The sequence below is a fragment of the Daphnia pulicaria genome, chromosome 1, assembly GCF_021234035.1.
Source record: "Daphnia pulicaria isolate SC F1-1A chromosome 1, SC_F0-13Bv2, whole genome shotgun sequence".
Lineage (NCBI taxonomy): Eukaryota > Metazoa > Arthropoda > Branchiopoda > Diplostraca > Daphniidae > Daphnia > Daphnia pulicaria.
This window is the reverse complement of record NC_060913.1, coordinates 24,832,994-24,851,608: the sequence shown is the minus strand read 5'-3', so window position 1 is coordinate 24,851,608 and position 18,615 is coordinate 24,832,994. Positions and strand designations below refer to the sequence as shown.

Sequence of the window (18,615 nt, the reverse complement as noted above, 5' to 3'; positions counted from 1 at the left end):
GGCAAAAAGAATAAAAAATCCAAAGAGATTCGCGCCTTTGTAATCACCTTCGCCTGGCTCATCGTCTGATGGAAAACACACCAACGCTATTGGTTTCTTAAAAATGAAATTGGAGTAACATTAGTGCTTGGCTGCTTGCCACTTTTTAATGAAATTTGTATCTCAATTCTCACAATGTCTTCACCGTTAACTAGATTGTCAATGCAAAATACTGGTCGGTTTTCTCGTCGGTTAGGTCTTCTAAATGAAGTGCAATCTGGCCGTCGTGCCGCATCGAAAAACTTGAAATTCGTTCTCGTGGAACTTCACCGCATTTTATTCCGGGTCCACCACGAGTGGAAAAAGAATTTGCGTCGATTGGTTCATTTTGCGGATTACGCAAAAGTGACAAATTAAACGGCACAGGATATGGTTGGCATATTGAAATTGGAGACAGATCGTGATAACGTTTCGTGACGAAGGCCATATGGGTAGGGCAACACTTCCGGATGCATCCCGACTCACTGCAAGGATCAGGAACGCAATAACGATCCACAAATTTGCCAGGGGATGTTGAATAATATCCTTCTTCTACTCTGTTGATGCAGAATTCCTTTGGTTCCAACCGTTTCTTACCAACGAATAAGTTGTCGTTGTCCAGCTTGAAATCTTCGGTGCTGTAACTAACGTATCCATCCGGACAATCAGTCAAACCGTCGTTCGGATCCTCGAACGAATAATTTGGAAACGACTCGTTGTACAAATTCGACACAAAACTTGGCACGCACTGATCCAATCCTGTTAGGTATGTAGTTTCATTTTTGCAGCACCAGATTTTCTCGTCGAATAAAATTTCTTGTCGAATTAACGAATTTCCTTGGAATTTTAAAACAGTTTGATTTTCAAACATGACTAAGAATTAAATGTCAATTTTATGGCGTTAAATTTATAGACCGCATAGTTTGTAAAATGATCCGTGAATTTTAGACCAGCTGCCAGCGCTGAGTCGTGATGTCTTGATGTGCGCAGAAGTTTAGGCTAGAAATATTCTGGTCAGTTTTACCCGTTTTATCCTTTGTTGGCAACAAGGCAAGTCAAATTAACCCGTGATAGTATTAGTAGTAGTTCCAATGCGTGCTGGACGAAATTGATGCTGTGGTCCCAGGAAATGTCGATCGATAACACGGTACAAGTTCCCGTCCATACCTTTTCTCTCACTGATTTATATAGCTACTACAATCAACATCCCACAACAGGGGAAAAGAAAATTCCCTGAGCTGCGTCAAGACTCTATTAGAGTTGCCTAACCGGTTTCGAGCCTGTTGCTTTTTCTGACTTATATTCATCTGTGACGTCATTCCAACGGGACACTTCCCTTCCGACATCTGCGTTTGTACATTTTCAGTTGAAAACGAGCTGATGAGCTGTGGATAAGCATTACGATTTGTTTATTCCATCACGTGCTGATGTTTTATTCCTTTTACTCAAACTTGTATTATTCGGCCGTATTTAGCGACCAGTTTTGGCAAACCCTAAAAGGAACCATAGTGAAAGTGAAACTGTACGAGAAATAAGTGTTAGCACATTTGTCTTAATTATCCAACCGACACTGAATGTCGTCGGTTCGTTCAACTCAATCTTAAACTAGAAAGCTAATTTAACATTATTAAACAAATAATGATTACGTGGAATGTTATTTCATTATATTTTTAATTACAGCTTTTAGAAATTTCACATTTAATAGCGCAGAGAACTCGACAAATTTCTCGTTCCAATTAAATTCTAAAAACAGAAAGATAATTAAACTCCACAGCTGGGTCTCTTCGAAAAATTCATATTTCCCATTGTCGGCGATGTTCCAGCAAACTTTCACATTCGGTTCTTTTTTGAAAATTTTCACGATGATGTTAATAGCAGTATTTCCCGAAATGTGTTTTTTCATTCAAGGGACGTCGGTTTACTCGGGAAGATGAATTTATTCGTCGACAGAGAATCGTCGAAATCACGAGGCGTCGAGTCGTCGTCATCCATGCGGAATGCGGATCGATCCGGATCGCCACAACTGCTGGGACTTTGACTTTTCGGCGACGATAAGATGATTGCGGACGCTGGGAAAGAGTACTGGTGAGGTGGTAACACTCCGAGATAACGAGCTCTATGATGTCTGAAGAGGCAAATCAACATCAAAATTAGCGCAATCAGACAAGGTCCTCCGACGACAACCAACAGCCACATCCACTTTTCATTGGCCATGTCGATAATCGATAGTATAGCAACTTTTATGGGTATATAGTCGGACAATAAAACACTCGGCACACAGCAAGTGGAGACGACAGAGCTCTGAACAATACTGATATTTAATCTCACGGGTTCTAGTCGTTTTTTTATGTCAATTGTTGGATGGATGAGTTGAGCGGTCGAATGAATACTAATTCACAAATAAATAAATTCAACTACAGCACGAGACTTTGTTGGGAAAAGTGTGTCATACCGACTTGAGATTTCTTCTTTTAATCAAAAAGTGAATCTCGGTTAACTGGGGCAGGATGTGTGTGCGTATGAGGACACGTGAGCTTATCGCAGCTTTTCACGCAACTTTTGATACGGGGGGGGGGGGCTTGTTTTAATGGTTGCTTGATCGTAAAAATTTATATCACTTCATTAAGAGGCGGGCCCTTTTTTTTAAGTACTCTGGTTGTCTGAGGTCAAACTAATTTAAAAAATTATATACAATCAGCCCTTATCTAGTTCCAATATTAGCCTAATCCGTCAAATACATGCGCAGTTTAGTTCTATTTGCTTTAGCATCACCTGACACGATAATGCCAAGTAAAGGTATAATTTATAGGTCTTCTGTATATATAATAGAAACGAAAATTTTCTTATATGTTTTTATGGAACTATAAAAAAATTAGCAAACTTTAATTACACTCCATATCACTTTCTTTTATTTCAAAGTAGCATTATAAAAGCCTTTACAACACATATTTAATAAATGATATTATTTCGTTTGATTCATTTGCATCTCAAAGTATCAAACCATTCCAGCTGGATCTCTGAATAAAAGTTGAACCTTATCTCGACAGTCGATTAATTTCCTAATCAAATTCACTTCAAGATATCTGGTCGTCTGTCGTCTCCTCACTTAACAGTGTCGATAGTAATGGTGGGTACAGACGGCACAGAAAGATGGATGGAATCGCAGGTCTTCGGATCGCTGACGATTAGATTATCTCGGGATCCGGCTGCACTTGGATCACGACTGCTAATCGGACCAAGCGATTTCGGCGGCGGCAGGACGCGTCCCGACGACGAGTAGAACGAGTAATGACGCCGAGGTAGGACTCCGAGTTCTCGAGCTCTTCGTTGCGTAATGAGACAAGTGCAGACGAAAATCAGCACTAGTAGACAAGGTCCTCCTATGACGATTAAAAGCCGCAAATAATTTCGGGTAGTGGTGGTATTATTATCCATTGATCGATTATAGGCTCACTGCTCACGTCAAAACTGTTAACCGGAGCAGCACAGAAATTTGTGATGCTGTCCTGCTTAATTTGAAATGGATATGACGTTTTTAACAGAGGACTATGAGCCGTCGAAATGGAGGCTGAAAATGTTGACTCGAGCACATCAGCCTATCGACAGCTTTCTTCCTAATTTCTGAGAACAAAACTTCAAGGCGTTAACTTACAATCGAATTTAGAGAAGGTTCGGTTAACCACACATATAGTGAAGAGGGATGTGGGCACGCGGGATTTTCATTAATGACGTCACCAAAGAAGTTCCGGGCTGAACTTGTTCGTAACGGATGTGGATTTTGAATTCAGTTATCTATCACGTCGATTTAATTTTTTTTCGAATTATCTATTGAGATTATTAATGGTCACAATTACAAAATTTTATTTACCGAGCTTTATTTTTTCCTAATGTGAATCATCTTCTTTTAATGTGAACGAATCTTCATGACGGTTGAAAAACTCAGTTAAAGCAGTTAACATTTAACTTTTGTTCCTCTATTTTATCGATTAATTAGTGTTGCATGTTGGTAGTTATGAGTAGGGTTTAAAATTAATGAAGCCCAAAACTATCGTTTAGAGATAACTAAGGTCAATGTTTTGCGATTTTTTTCTTATTGATTTACAACCGTTTACAACTCGTATTCTTTATTAAGGTGTTAACCTACTATACAGACGTGTCAAACGAAATCATTTCCGGCTACTCCCATTGTTACGCTAAATTTGTTACAGGAGCGCTAGCGTGAGTTAGCGTTTTCTAGAATTGAACCAATTTGTTTTTTGTTTGAATTTTGATTGGTGTTACGATTTTGCATTTGAATTCGCCATAGAAGTTTGCTGCACAGACAACAGATGGCAACATTGACAGCTGAATGGAGGTTTAAGTTTTTTACCATAATTTCGTGCAGGAAAATATGTTTTGCATCCGTACGTTTCACGTGAATAAAAATAAAAAAATGTTAGCAGTTACAATTGTATTTTATTTAGCTTTGCACAACTGCACTCTGCACCACAAGGGCACAAACAATTGTATTCCTCTGTGAAGGCCCACCAAAATAACTTTTCCCCCGCCAGAGGGGCGCCAAGCTTCTCTAGTCCACTTTCCCGCATTTTATTGCTGACGTCACGAGTGAGTTGCTGAGAATCATGCTCCGATAAAATGTTCGTGATTCTCATTTAAAAGGCCTATTTATAAAAATTGTGACGCAGTAACATTTAATTCCGCCTCTTGAGTCACTTTTCCAACGTGGTGATTCTAACTTTTGTGATCAGTGAACGTACGTAATCGGATAATCCCTTGAAAATGCCCAGACGAAACAGTTCCACCACGTGTTGTCCATGCGCTAGGAAACAAAGAAGAAAAGAATTCGCTTTTGAAAAATGAGAGAATTTGGTAAGACAACTTTTTCTTTTACAATTTTTCCGCCTACTGAAACAAAGCACAGTCTCACACATTTATTTCATTGGCTCTTTTTATTTTGTCTAGGAAGGTGATGAATGATGAGTGGCCATCTTTTCGCTGTTGTACCTGGGCCTCGGTGGGACTTTGTCGTGTTCGAAAACCATTCAAGGTAGGCAAAGAAATTGCATTATACTTAAAACTTCTGCCTAGTATGTGTGTGTGTGTGAAGTGTGAGAGAATAGCCCTTCGTTTTCATCTCAACATCTTTAATATTGTTTTTAACGTGATCATGTTGGTCACGAATCGTGGTGCTCATTATGGGTGATAGATGGCGTGCGGAGTAGACTTTCGAATTTTGCGCGGGATTGTACTGCAACTCCATTTGCTTGAAATCTATTTTTACTGAGATTTCTATTTGAAGAAGCCTAACTGTGCGTCGAAGTAAAAAGTGTGAGTAATTTTGCCCTTGGCATTCCAACATTAATCAAGAAAACAATTCTGAGACATTTACCGAACTTCTTTATCCGCTTTGGCCCATGGGTGCTCGTTTCGAATCCTATGGTTACTCGTTTAATTCGATTTTTCTCGTGATTACGTTGTAAAGTAGACTATTGGACTGATTGTGTGGACTGCCTCGCTAATTTTTATGTGGGTTATCCCATTTTATTTTCTAAAATTAATAAAAACGAGCGAGTTCACTTTTTTGCTGAACTTACTAGTTTGAGTGCACTCAAACGAACAATTGCTGTCTCATATAACGGTGATATTATATAACTCATTCTCTCTGCTTGTATGTTTGTAACGAGATTGAAGTAACAAAGTTTTATTTAGGGCAAATGACTAGTAGTTAGTGTTTCTCACCCTCGTTAACTCGAAATCCAATAAAGTTCTTTTAATGCAATCAGGATTGCTACTACACTACCCCAATTTGTAACAGAATTAAAACGAAATGGGAAACTGTGGCGGACGACGCCAAATAATCAATCCTGAGAAAAAGAAAGGGCTTCCCCCTTCCACTAGCTGGCCTAGCCCGTTCTCCCCTTTTGTCTTTGTGCGCCCAAATTTATTTCTTTTCAAGCATTCTATTCTGTACTCTTAAACCAAAAGCAACTGCATCTGGCAAATGCGGTTACCTTTTTTCAAGTGGCAAATAAAGAACTTTAAAAACTTACAATCTCCCCGTTTTCTAAACTCGCCGGCAAATTACGTGCCGGACATTTTGGTGCATCGACCTTGCATTCGAACTCCATTTCTCAAATTCAAACAACTCCGGTGTACATTGCGGTGCATCGATTTCGATCTCGAGAACAATCCGTTTCGTTTCCCTTGGCCGTTTAGTGAATCACGTGGTCGACTTTGTCCGTAACGCGTTCGGCGTCACCATCTCCAGGTAGTTATCTCTTAAAATCAGTCCCATCTGACAAGGTACCAAAGTTAGCTATCTGTAAATTCACTCTTCTGTCCAATCCAAACTCACAGGGAAAAATTCAGTAGGCAGTAATTTATTTATTTATTTTTTTTTTTCATTAAATCCCCCCCATCTTTCACATTTACATTTCGGTCCCCCCAACTTGAAATTTTGTTTTTTTGTTTTTTTTTTTTTTGGTTTCATCGTCCCACATATAGCGTTTGTGAACATTTTTCATCCGTAACATCCATGCAAATTTTCTTTAAATTCACGTAAAAAAAAAAAAAAACAAGAGAGAGAAACCATTAGTCTAGCTAGCTCGTGGTCCCCCTCCCTCAATTCATTTGCGTCTCAAACAAAACAGTTTCGCCACAAGCGACAATTGTTCAATGTATTGGATTGCGCGCGATTCAGATTCGTTTGTTTGTTCAACAAAAGCGCTAGGGTAAAATTTTCCCCCCGTTCAGTCTTTCTTTTCATCCCTTTCGTTTGCGTTAAATCCCTCCCGTTAAATTTTTTTTTTCTCTCTCTCCTTCGTTTCGTCCCTTTTCGAAACACTCCCACCATAAGTTTTTTTTCCGCGTCCCTCCCATCTCCAAAACTGCCACGCCGACACAACAGCCCGATCAGCCGGGCAATTCGGACAGCCCAACACGAAGAAAGGCGCGAAAACGAAAAACTTGACAAGCAACAGAAAGCTAGAGCCGCAGAAGATCGTCCCGAAGAAAATCAAGACCGGTCAAAAAGAATTCGCGACGCCATTTCCGAAGCTCATAAACACCTCGCAGACATTCAAGCACAGAGAGGCATCCAGTTGCTGCCACACCGTCAAGTCAAGCAAATCGCTCGTCCCGAAGAAGACGAGAATTATCAAAAAAAAATCAACAACGCGATAATTGAAGCTCATAAACATCTTGCCATTCTCCAAGAAGAAACTGAAGAGCAATTTGTCTTGCAGATCGATCCAGATCCTTCAGATTTACTCGGCGATCAAGAAGTCAAGTCCAATTAACGCAAGTAAAAAAAAAAAAAAAAATCTTTCTTCCACTAGCATTCAAATAGTCCTAGAGAGTATAGTCCTAGGCCGGAAGGTCGGTTGGGCTTACACTTGGTTGGTCTTTTGCTTGCTGCAAGTGGCAATCTTCTCAAATTCCCAGAGTAGTCCTAATTTGTTTAGTCCTAGGCTCTTTTGTAAAAAAAAGCTGGTTGGTCTGGCATTTGGTTGGGCTCTCTACCTTTATTTTCATTTCAAACGTCCCGCTCACCATAATTCTCTCGTTCACTGTCGTTTGGTGTCAAAATGGCCGAAGCCAATAGGCCCCCCAGTCGAAATGCTGACATTCAGACGGACGTCACTGACGATTTTCCCCCACTATTTCAAGATCGCGCCAACAAGCAAGCCAGATCCAACGAAAAAAGCCGCCACACGAAATTAATAACGGGGATAGAAAAACACATGTCTGTTATCAGAATCCAAGAATAGCACGCATTTCCCAGATTCTCATCACAGCAGCATTATCAGTATATCACCTAGCCAGAAAACCACGCGTGTTTTAACCCGTGAGTTAGCAGAAGAAAAAGTAGCTCGTCAGAATCTTCAGTGTGAGCTACAACGTCTCCAAGCGACCATAACGCAGATCAACCAACAATACACCGATGAAGCAATATTGAGGACCCAAACGATCAATGGAATCGCCGAAGACAACCGAAATTTGGCAACATGGCTCAAAGAGCGCAACGAGGAGCTGGCAAAAGAGCAACAAGAACGGCAATATTTAGAAGCAAGCTTAAAAAACGACCTCAGAAATCAGCAGCGTCTTCTCGAAGACGAAAAAAGGTCCCGTCAAACGGACAAAAATCAATTTCGACGAGAGATGGAGGCTCGCATTAGCGAACTCACTACGTCTTTCGACAAAAAATTAGCCTCGCAAGCTCCGAAGAACTCGGCAAACACGGCCGACACAAACAAAAAAGAAACGGGCGCCAGACCAAAGCATCAAGCATCCCGTCAAACGGAATTCGCTGATGAAGAACCGGACGAAAATGAAGACGAAGATCAATTTCCAGAGCCGCCTTCTTATTATACGATCGACGACCAGTCCAGCCAAAAACATGATTTTATCGATTCAAAAAAATGGTCAGTCAACCAGACACCCGAGCCGTCCGTCAACAACAAAAACTCGTTCTCTGTTTTTCGTTTGCCGAAATTGGATCTACAACCCTTCGACGGAGACTCGAAAAAATGGGCCGATTGGATCGCGATCTATAGAGATCTCGTCCACCAGAATTCGTCCATCTCGACGACCCAGAAGATGGCAATACTGAAGCAGTGTTTAACTCAAGATATTCGAGATGGCCTCGGAGATTCTTTGAGCAGCCCAGCTTTGTATGATAAAGCTCTTCGGGAACTAGAAGAAACCTACGGCCACCCGCAACTGGTCTCAAGATCTTATATTCAATCACTCATCAATCTACCGAAGTTGAATATGAACGACTACAAATCATTGATGAAAGCCTCGCAAAACATCAACGGGTCCGTTGCGTCACTCAAGAGCGGCGGATATGAAAAAGAACTTTACTCCGTGACACTTATGGAGCTAGTTCACTCGAAGATGCCCCCCGACATCCAAAGCAGGTGGGGGAAAAAGATAAGTAAGAATCATCCTCGGTGTCTAAACCTGCAAGATTTTGCTGACTGGCTTCACTCAGTAGTGAAAGGTGAGATGATGGCCAAACACTGTCAATTAAAGATTGAAAAAGACCAGCAACAACAAAAGCAAAAAATGGGCCGGCAAAAAGATCCAGGCGTTCGGTTCCCCCCCCAAGATAAACACCATTCTTCCGCCTCAGCAACAAGGCAACAAAGAAGGCAAAGCAAAAGAAAAAGATCAAGCAGAGAACCATCCGAAAAAGTTAATCTGCCTTCTCTGCAAAGAAGATCATCGGCTCGCCCAGTGTCCAAAGTTCAGCGCAAAATCTCTAGAAGAGAGAGCGCAGTTCATCAAAAGTTCCGGTTGTTGCATTAAATGTTTAAGCAAAGGTCACATGCTCAAAGAGTGCACAAGCAAGAAAAAATGCGAAGTCAAAGATTGTGAATTTCGCCATCATACTTTGTTGCATGGTGCACCACGCATTTCTTGGAAAAATCAAGAATCGGAAAAAGCTCCACCTCAAACGGAGAAACCCCCTCTTCACAAAAAAGAAGAAAAGAAATTAGTAGCCACTCACTTCATAGATGGGGCTCAAATAATTACTTTATTGCAAGTAGTGCCCGTGACGGTCGAACATAACGGAAATAAATTCGACACCTTCGCCCTCCTAGATCCTGGAAGTGAAGCCTCCCTCATTCTTCAAGATTTATCCGCTCATCTGAAAATTGATGGGCCGACTGAAATCGCTCGACTTGGAACCTTCCACGGCGTCGATCCAGAAATCAAAACAACCAGAGTCAACTTCAATATTTTTCCTCGAGACCAGAGTCGTGCCTTCGCTGTGAAAAATGCATACTCCGTCCCGAAGTTGGAAGTGACGAGCCGGAAAATCAATTGGCCAGCTCTTAAACACCAGTGGAAACATTTGAATGACTTGGACTTCCCTCTCATCGACTCCAACAAGGTATCTGTACTTCTCGGACGTGACGTCATGAGAGTCCACGATGTGTTGGACGTCCGGATGCCTCCGGACGGAATAGAAGCTCCTGACGGAATACGGACCCATTTTGGTTGGTGTCTAACAGGGCCAGTTCCAACCACAATGCTGCAAACACAAGACACGTCGCCTTCAAAAATTCTTCATGTTTATAAACATTCTGTGCTTCAAAAATTAGAAGATGCTGTCACGCAGTTCTGGCTCACGGAATCCTTCGGTGTCAACTCTCCCGCACACCCGCCGATGAGCAACGAAGACAAAAAAGCCCTCAGCATCTTAAACAAAACAATTCGCCATACCGGCGAGCGGTATGAGGTGTCGCTCATGCTGCGAAATGAAAAACCAAATTTACCCAACAATCGAGAAGTGGCGCTTCGGCATCTTCATTCGCTGGAGCGACGTTTTGGAAAAGATCCAACATTCGCGAAAAGTTACGCTCGAGTCGTCGAAGAATACATCTCTCTTGGCCACGCCATCCCGGCACCATCGAATCCTGTTCCGAACGGCCAAGAATGGATCCTGCCGCATCACGGTGTTCAAACGCCCGCGAAACCTGGCAAAGTTCGCGTGGTTTTTAATCCCTCCGCACAACACCGCGGTACCTCCCTGAACGACCAATTATTCAAAGGCCCGGATCTTTTAACTGGCCTAATAGGAGTTATCTTGCGTTTTCGAATGCTGCCGGTACCAATCTCAGGTGACATAGAAAAAATGTATCACCAAGTTCAAGTGCCTAAACACCAGCAGTCGCTACTCAAATTCTTATGGAGGACGCCCGGCAGCAAAGATCCACCGACAACTTTTCAAATGACGGTCCACATTTTTGGCGCAGTCTCCTCTCCTACTACATGCATTTTTGCGCTCCGACGTACGGCCGAAGATTTTGGCCACCTCTACCCAAACGTCGCAAACAAGGTATTAAGCAACATCTACGTCGACAATTATTTGGACTGTACCGAAACCGAAGAAGAGGCCATCACACTCCGCCAGGACGTATCCGCGTTACTGAAACTGGGCGGATTCAATATGGTTCAATGGCTGTCTTCATCACGGTCCGTGTTGGCCACCGTCGATAAAAATGATTTATCTCGCTCCTTGGACTTGGACGCTGACCGACTTCCGATCGAGCGCACGCTTGGAATGTTATGGGATTGTCAAGCTGATATCTTCATTTTCAAAACTTCCACTAGGACCGACATCAAAACAAAAAGAGAAGTTTTGCAAGAAATTTCCTCGATTTATGATCCAATGGGTTTCCTTTCCCCGGTCATAATGGTCGCGAAAATTCTTATGCAAGATGTTTGGCGCGCCGGAATCGACTGGGACGACGCGCTGCCGCCGAATCTGCTAGCTGTCTGGAAGGCGTGGGCATCGGAGCTCGAATTTATCGCAAAACTAAAGATACCCCGCTGTTTTCGGAAACAGTCGAAGCCGCTGGAATACGAGCTACACGTATTCACCGACGCCTCGGAAGCTGGTTTTGGTGCGTGCGTCTATATACGCGCGAAATACGGCGAAGAGAAATTTTCCTTAAACTTAATCCTTGCAAAAGCTCGAGTCGCTCCTCTGCGTCAATTGTCCATCCCTCGCTTGGAGTTGCAAGGAGCCGTCGTCGGCGCCAGATTATGTGCCAGCGCCATAAAAGAGCTCGGACCAATCGCTTCCAACATAACATACTGGTGCGACTCTCAGACGGTCCTCCAGTGGATCCATTCGACAAGGTGCAAATATCACGCATTTGTCGCCCATCGCATCACGGAGATCGCCGATACCAGCAAAGCAAGTCAATGGCGTCATGTGCCCGGCAATCTCAATCCAGCCGACGACTGTTCAAGAGGAATTCCGGCAATCCACCTGACGACTCAGCACCGCTGGTTGCGCGGACCCGATTTTCTCAAAATGCCGGAAGCGAATTGGCCGTCGCCCATCGTCATCGATGAGCCGTCCCATGACGACGTGGAAGTGGTGCCTGAAAAATATGTGGGCTCGCTGCGCGTCAAAAAACCTCATCCAATCTACACTCTCATTCAAAATTCATCCAACATCATCACCATCAAAAGAATCGTAGCGTGGCTGCTCCGGTTCCTGACTAACTTCAATTTATCTATCAAAAAACTTCCGCGAGTCGGGCAACAATGGCTCATTCCGGCGGATATTCGTGAAGCGTCCGATGTGATTATCAAGGTGGACCAGGCTCATCATTTTCAAATCGAGCTCGACTACATCCGGAAAGGTAAACCAGTGCCCGCAACGTCTAAACTAGCGTCCCTCAATCCGACTTTAGACACGCGCGGAATTATGCGCGTTGGCGGACGGCTTCAACATGCGTCCATTCCGGAATTCGCCAAGCATCCTATCATCCTGGATCCCGCCAGTCAACTTGCCACCATGTTAATCCGGGAGGTACATGAGCGGCTGGCCCATGCTTCAACTGAATTCACGCTACATGATTTACGCCTGCAATATCACGTTCTAGGACCTCGCGCATCAATACGGCGTATTATCCGCGATTGTTTCGAATGCAAATTGCGCAACAGCAAACCGGATCCTCCATTGATGGGTCCACTTCCCGCTAGCCGGCTGCAATCTCATTTGCCGGCATTTTCCAATGTAGGAATCGATTTCTTCGGTCCGTTTTTCCTAACCATCTTTCGCCGCAAGGTGAAACGCTATGGAGTCATCTTCACTTGCCTTGACTGCCGTGCCGTTCACCTGGACGTTACCCACTCGATGGATCTGGATTCCTTCATGATGGCGTTCACTCGTTTCGTTGATCTACGAGGTCTCCCACGGATCTGCTACAGCGACAACGGCACGAATCTAGTCGCCGGAGAGCAAGAAATCTCGGACGCACTCGCCGGTTGGAATCGGGAAATATTGGCCAGCAAAATGGCCAATCAAGACGTCGAATGGCGCTTTAGCCCGCCTGCCTCCCCACACTTCGGCGGCAGCTGGGAGCGTCTCATTCAATCAGCCAAACGCGCACTTCGTAGCGTGCTGAACGAGCGCACGCTCAACGACGAAGTCCTGCTCACCGCAATGTCCGGCGTCACCGCGCTATTAAACGCCAGACCATTGACGCATGTCAGCGTCGATCCGCACGATCCGCAGCCCCTTACCCCCAACCACTTCCTGACGGGACGGCCCAATCCGGGTTTTCATGTCGATGACGCAGAAGAATTTGGTGGTCTAACCAAAAGGCGCTGGTTAGAATCGCAGTCTCTAATCACCCACTTTTGGAATAGGTGGCTGAAAGAGTACGTCCCCAACTTAATCGAACGACGCAAGTGGCTGCGCCCGCGAAGAAATTTGGCCGTCGACGACATTGTACTCGTCGTCATGCCGAACGTGAAGCGGGGAGAATGGCCCATAGGCCGCATCACTCGCGTTATCCAAGGTCAAGACGGCGTCGTGCGATCGGCAGAGGTGAAAGTCATCCGAGTGGCCACCGGAAGAAAAGGCCGACAGGATCCCTTCAATCCACCTACTAAAACGTCCAGTTTTGTGCGGTCCGCACACAAACTGTGTCTGTTAGAAGCTGACGAAGAAGTAGATGTTTCCAGTGCTGGAAACAGGGCCGGCTGTGTGGCGGACGACGCCAAATAATCAATCCTGAGAAAAAGAAAGGGCTTCCCCCTTCCACTAGCTGGCCTAGCCCGTTCTCCCCTTTTGTCTTTGTGCGCCCAAATTTATTTCTTTTCAAGCATTCTATTCTGTACTCTTAAACCAAAAGCAACTGCATCTGGCAAATGCGGTTACCTTTTTTCAAGTGGCAAATAAAGAACTTTAAAAACTTACAATCTCCCCGTTTTCTAAACTCGCCGGCAAATTACGTGCCGGACAGAAACTATGGTACTTTGTAATTCTGTGCGTTTTTCCCCGCATTTTTTTTTTTTTTTTTGGCAATCCATTAATTTGTTATACGCTAGACTTCATTTAACGTAAAAAACAAACCATAACAGTTGAGCGTTATCGGAAACATATACGTTTCAGATTGAATATATTAATGTTCTGCATTTTATATTACTGTTAGCATAAAATGAATGAATGGGAGGAGGAGTATTGGAATAGGATTGAAATCGCATCATCCCATTTTTGTTTTATCACTTTGCATCGTATTCGTACGTATAAATGCAGTTGCCATCTAGTAGTCAGTACCTTCGAATTGTCGCTGTGTAGCTTGGGGAAAAAACAGCAAATAGTTTCGTGTTGATATCGTTCGTCAAAAAGAAACGGGTTAACTGCGACCTCTACTCCGGCTGTCGTATAGCCTACGCTGTTACGTCATCTCCATATCAATGGCAACGCTAGACATTTGCGCAAGGGACGGTGGGGGCGTTATCACTGGAGCTGGCGGTTCTTTTGAATGCGAAATTTCCACTATGGCACTTTTACTGTCGATAATCGAGGTTTTGTCAGTTGAACTCGTATCTAAAGCAAAGGAGAAATTTTTAAAAATGGAAAAATGCATCCATATTCTTCTAATTTATTTATTTTTAACGAAAAGAAATGATCTATTTACCACTCTCCGACGTGAAGTCCATTTCACTCTCTTCGTATGTCGGAGGGACTGTGAAAAATAACGCAAGTTTATAAGAACGAATTTTTACAAATGAAAGGAGCGTAGTGAAGAAGAATTGAAGAATTAAACTTACGCCCATCTGTAGGAAATTCAGAATCGATCTTTTGAATAGAAGAATCAATCTCGATATTTTTAGGAGCTGTAAATAAACATCGAGCGAATTAATACATTAAATGTGAAAATTTTCTGCTTAAAGCAACTCACGAGAATTGAAGCAATGCATGTAGGGTGCAGCGCAAAATATGAGGCAGACTACCAACAGCGACATGCCCACCAACACTAAACAGGAGGAACCGATTAAGTCGTAGACGGAGGGGAAAAGGGTTTTCATGAGTCCGATTGAAAAGCCTACCGCTATGCAAACGGCAGCGGCCAGACCACCAGCCGACATACTCATCGCTCTGTCAGGAGGGCTCGAATTGAAGTGTTTCACAGAATAAGGCGATACAACTCAAGTGCATTTAGATAATTGTGTGCCACCTTATAGACTAGACTGCATCCCAAAACTGAAACTGGTGTAATATGTTTAAGGGCAGTTAATTCACGATTCAAACCTTACCGCAAATCAAGCGACGAGTCTGCGTGAAAGGCGACTGAAAAGTGGCGTTCAGTTTTCTCATCGACGCCCTTTTTATAACGGCGAACTAGGATATTTGGCTTGTACAAAAGACAGGAATTGACCAAGGTGCATGTTGTCTGGTTCCGACTGGTTAAATCTTGTTCCTCTTTCAAATAAAATAATTTAGCTACTCTTGATGACCTTAAAATCACCATTGGCTCCTCCTTCTCTGGTAGCACTTGTATAAGCCAAACTGCCGTATTTTTGATGTCATGCTAATTTGGGCGGAGCTATGGAGAAGGACTTTGGAAATCCCGACGATTCGAAAACGGTAGAACAAGGTTCATGACAAGAGAGAAAAGAAATGCAACCTGTTTTATGCTGTAAGCTTGGCATTCACCGTACTCCGGTTCGAGCCAGACCGAGCTGGTCAAGAGATACGATTATTTTCATAGGCTTGAAGCGGAGTGTTATGAAACTTCTTTGTGATGTGGGAAAATAACCTCAACACCACTGAAAAGAAACATTACCAGTTTTATCCAGTTTTTAGAGCGTCCAGCAAAATTCGATGGTTCGATCTATCAGAATAACGTTCGCTGCCCCAGATTTGAACTAGATAAGAGAAAATCACGAAACTTGCACTATTCGTAACATTAATTCCGGGTTTAACAGGTGCAATTGATTGGCATATGCAAATAGTTATTAACAATAATTGGCTAGAATTGAAATACAGAACCGTGTTGCTCGGATGGAAATACTAACTGAATCCGCTCCAACTTTGAGTATAAAAGGCCGCCTTGATGTCTTTAAAGTATTAATAGTCTATTTAAATAAGCTGGCAAACTAACCACAATGCGACCAGAGCCTTCAGAGTATACTAAACTAGTAAACTTATTCTCCGTTAGAGTGGAGGCATATATAATAAACTGTCCATTGCGTAATGCCGTGATCAAAATATTTTTTTCTCCTCTCTCCCTCCATCGCCCTCCATGCACTTTCAACATGCATTGTCGGCGATTCATTGGAAAAAGAAATGTGTAACCTTGTGATGTGTATCGATGTTGTGGCAGTACTATAGTCTATACTTTGTGTGGTGAGTGGATAGGATCATTTGGAAGAAGGAAGACCAAAAGTGGAAACGGGTGTCCTTCGAATAGGAAAAAAGCGGAACGAGAAGGCCAAACCTTTAAACACTTTGAATGCTGATCAAACATGGCTAGACCTATAAAGATACGTACGTACATTCGTGTCCTTACGTACACAACTGAGGATCTCCTTTTTATATTAACTGACGCTTATAGCAACGCGTTTTTTAGACTGTCTGAGGCCTTATCCATGGGAAAAACCAGACGGTCAAGTTTCTTTTACATTTTCTTGGTCTCTATATAGGATGGCCAGATGGTGCTTGTCTATGCTTCCTCGGCGTTTGCTGTTTTTTTTCATGAATCTGACGACATGAGTTTTTTCTCTCTTTCAAAAATCAAAACTATTTAAGGTTATCCGATTAGCAGTTGTGATAACAACGACCAAAGAGCCTCGTCGATCTACAAAATTGACTATCGTGATGAAATTTGTCTTGAAATTTGTTAATTTATGTAAGTAATTTGCAACAAGTGTTTTTTTAAGAATCCTTTTATAAGAATTCCCCGTTTTTTTTTCAAATAATTAATTAGCGATTTGTTTCCAAAATTTCTCGTGACGATTGGAATTGAGATTGGTTGAAGTGGGTTGAAGCCGTTCTGAGGATGTCAATAAAGTATGTGGTTGCTGCCGTTCACGTTAATATTTCACCTTTGTAAACAGAAAAATTAGTTATTACAAGCACCGACTTTTGTTAATCACTATATTGACTTACTCTGGGGTGGACGTTAGTGCAATGTGAGTAGTTCAGTGTGAGATAACACCCCGTTTTTATTTTTCTGGGAAAATTTCCAGTAATCTCATGCGTCAAGCGGCTGCCTTCTTGCTTCTTCTGGTACGCAGATGACACAATAAAGCGCAAAACGATTAGATAATCTCTCTTGACATTCTGTATCGAAGGGAAATATTTTAAAAAGCTAACGTTTACTTTTGAGGAGCACTTTTTATAAGTTACAGTATATACAAAAAAAAATTAATTTTCGAAAAATTTTAACCCCAACTTCAGGTAGGAGACTTATTACATGGTCTTAAGTTGGATAGATATAAATATAACGGTGTAAATAGTGGAAACATGTCATGTTTACTCAATCACATGTGCCATCTAATTAATTCTCATTGCTCTTTCGTGAAGCCTGATTGAGATTTGATAGGCCTAATTGTATAATTGATCACATATCTGGGATTCTGGGTATTTTTATTGGCAAATGGCAACGTCACTTAAATGAATCAGCAGCTCATTCGTCTGCTGGTTTTCAATAACTTTGGGCACGCTTTGGGAAGTGTTGAGTCAGTGTGAGTTAATTTAAGTTATTCACCCTGTTGAAATGAAGATTGGATTGAAGTGTAGACTTTGTGTATCAGACTAGAAGGCAATTATTCATTTTGAAAATATATATTTATTTTGAAGTTCTTAATAGGGAAAACGTTTATTGTGATAGAATCTTTTGCCATCTGAATCTCTCTCTCTGGCTGAAACATGGACTCGTCAAATTAATTCATTCATTCATAATAAACCTCGGTAAATAAACCACGAAAGAATTAAGGTAACCACATATTGTATTACAGAAGTCCTGATTGCTTATTCGTTTTGGTCCTTTGTCATACTACTAGACGTGGGAAAAGATTGAGAACAGCAGTTGCAGATAAAATTAATGCAAGATTGCGGTTGCAAAATATCTGGATTGAAGATTGGTTGGACAGCAGCACTACCTTGAATTTCAAAAAAAGTTGTCTCATACAGATAAATCGATCAAACACACTTCTCTAGAACCTGAAAGTGACATTCTGTGGTATGGTGGTGACTGGTGAAGAAGAAAGAAGTGACCTTGAAGAAAAGTCATCAATTTCATCTTGCTGTGACCCAGAACAAATGCTGGATTGTGCATCATACTGCTATCCTTTTAACAATTATCTTCCGCTTCCCTTTAACAATGAACTGGATCCACAGAAGGCTAATGAAGGCTGTGCTACTGCTTATTACTGCCAAGGCATAGGCCTACTACAGACTCTACATCTTTACCAAAAGAGGAAGGAAAGGAATAAGGAGTGATCTCCCTTGCAGATCCCATTGAACTGTGCTACACTTTAACGGAATTATTTGACGCCATCGACTGTACTGGATTAATGAATGCAGTTAGCCTAGCTTCTCAACGTTGCTTGAAGGAGACTTAGTCAGGAGCCCGAATCCGTTGTGCTCTTTGAGAATCTGTGAAAGCCGCCCATCTTGACTCACGCGCCATGATAAAGATCCAACAAATAGCTACTTGATGACGAATTCCCAATGGTTTTGATATTTTGGACCAAGATGACCTTCGATCGGTAATAATTTGCTTAAGTTGATTAACAAGTGCCTGTTTTAAATTCAATTCTCCCCTTTATTAT

The 18,615-nt window shown here is 42.4% G+C and overlaps 1 protein-coding gene and 1 long non-coding RNA gene across 6 annotated transcripts in view; one reads left to right on the top strand and one right to left on the bottom strand.

The window, feature by feature from the left end:
• The first annotated feature begins 4,505 nt into the window (after positions 1-4,505).
• The window catches only part of LOC124318740, a 33,309-nt gene continuing 19,199 nt past the window's right edge, over positions 4,506-18,615 (top strand). Inside the window, exons 1-4 of one of the 3 annotated variants that reach the window (XR_006912430.1) lie at positions 4,506-4,887; positions 4,981-5,065; positions 17,673-17,777; positions 17,845-18,552. This is a non-coding gene — a long non-coding RNA (uncharacterized LOC124318740). Of the gene's footprint in view, positions 4,888-4,980; positions 5,066-17,641; positions 17,778-17,844; positions 18,553-18,615 lie in introns of all 3 variants that reach the window. The other 2 variants (XR_006912434.1, XR_006912431.1) reach the window with 2 other exon arrangements.
• Positions 13,915-15,169, bottom strand: LOC124318003. Of its 3 annotated transcripts, none has more exons than XM_046782804.1 (5): positions 15,094-15,169; positions 14,739-14,813; positions 14,608-14,673; positions 14,475-14,522; positions 13,915-14,383 (listed from the first exon to the last, which is right to left on the bottom strand). In XM_046782804.1, exons 1-5 carry the CDS (start codon positions 15,152-15,154, stop codon positions 14,232-14,234), a joined length of 402 nt encoding a protein of 133 aa, XP_046638760.1. In that variant the 5' UTR covers positions 15,155-15,169; the 3' UTR covers positions 13,915-14,231. The 3 variants fall into 3 exon arrangements, with proteins under 3 accessions (XP_046638760.1, XP_046638761.1, XP_046638759.1); XM_046782805.1 differs by having other exon boundaries at positions 14,887-15,139; XM_046782803.1 differs by having other exon boundaries at positions 14,739-15,139.

Coding starts and splice junctions, on each gene's coding strand:
- LOC124318003 (XM_046782803.1), bottom strand. CDS start 14,931: ATGAGTATGTCGGCTGGTGGTCTGGCCGCTGCCGTTTGCATAGCGGTA. Junction 14,523..14,607: donor TGAATTTCCTACAGATGGGC/GTAAGTTTAATT, acceptor TATTTTTCACAG/TCCCTCCGACATACGAAGAG. Junction 14,384..14,474: donor GGACTTCACGTCGGAGAGTG/GTAAATAGATCA, acceptor CCTTTGCTTTAG/ATACGAGTTCAACTGACAAA.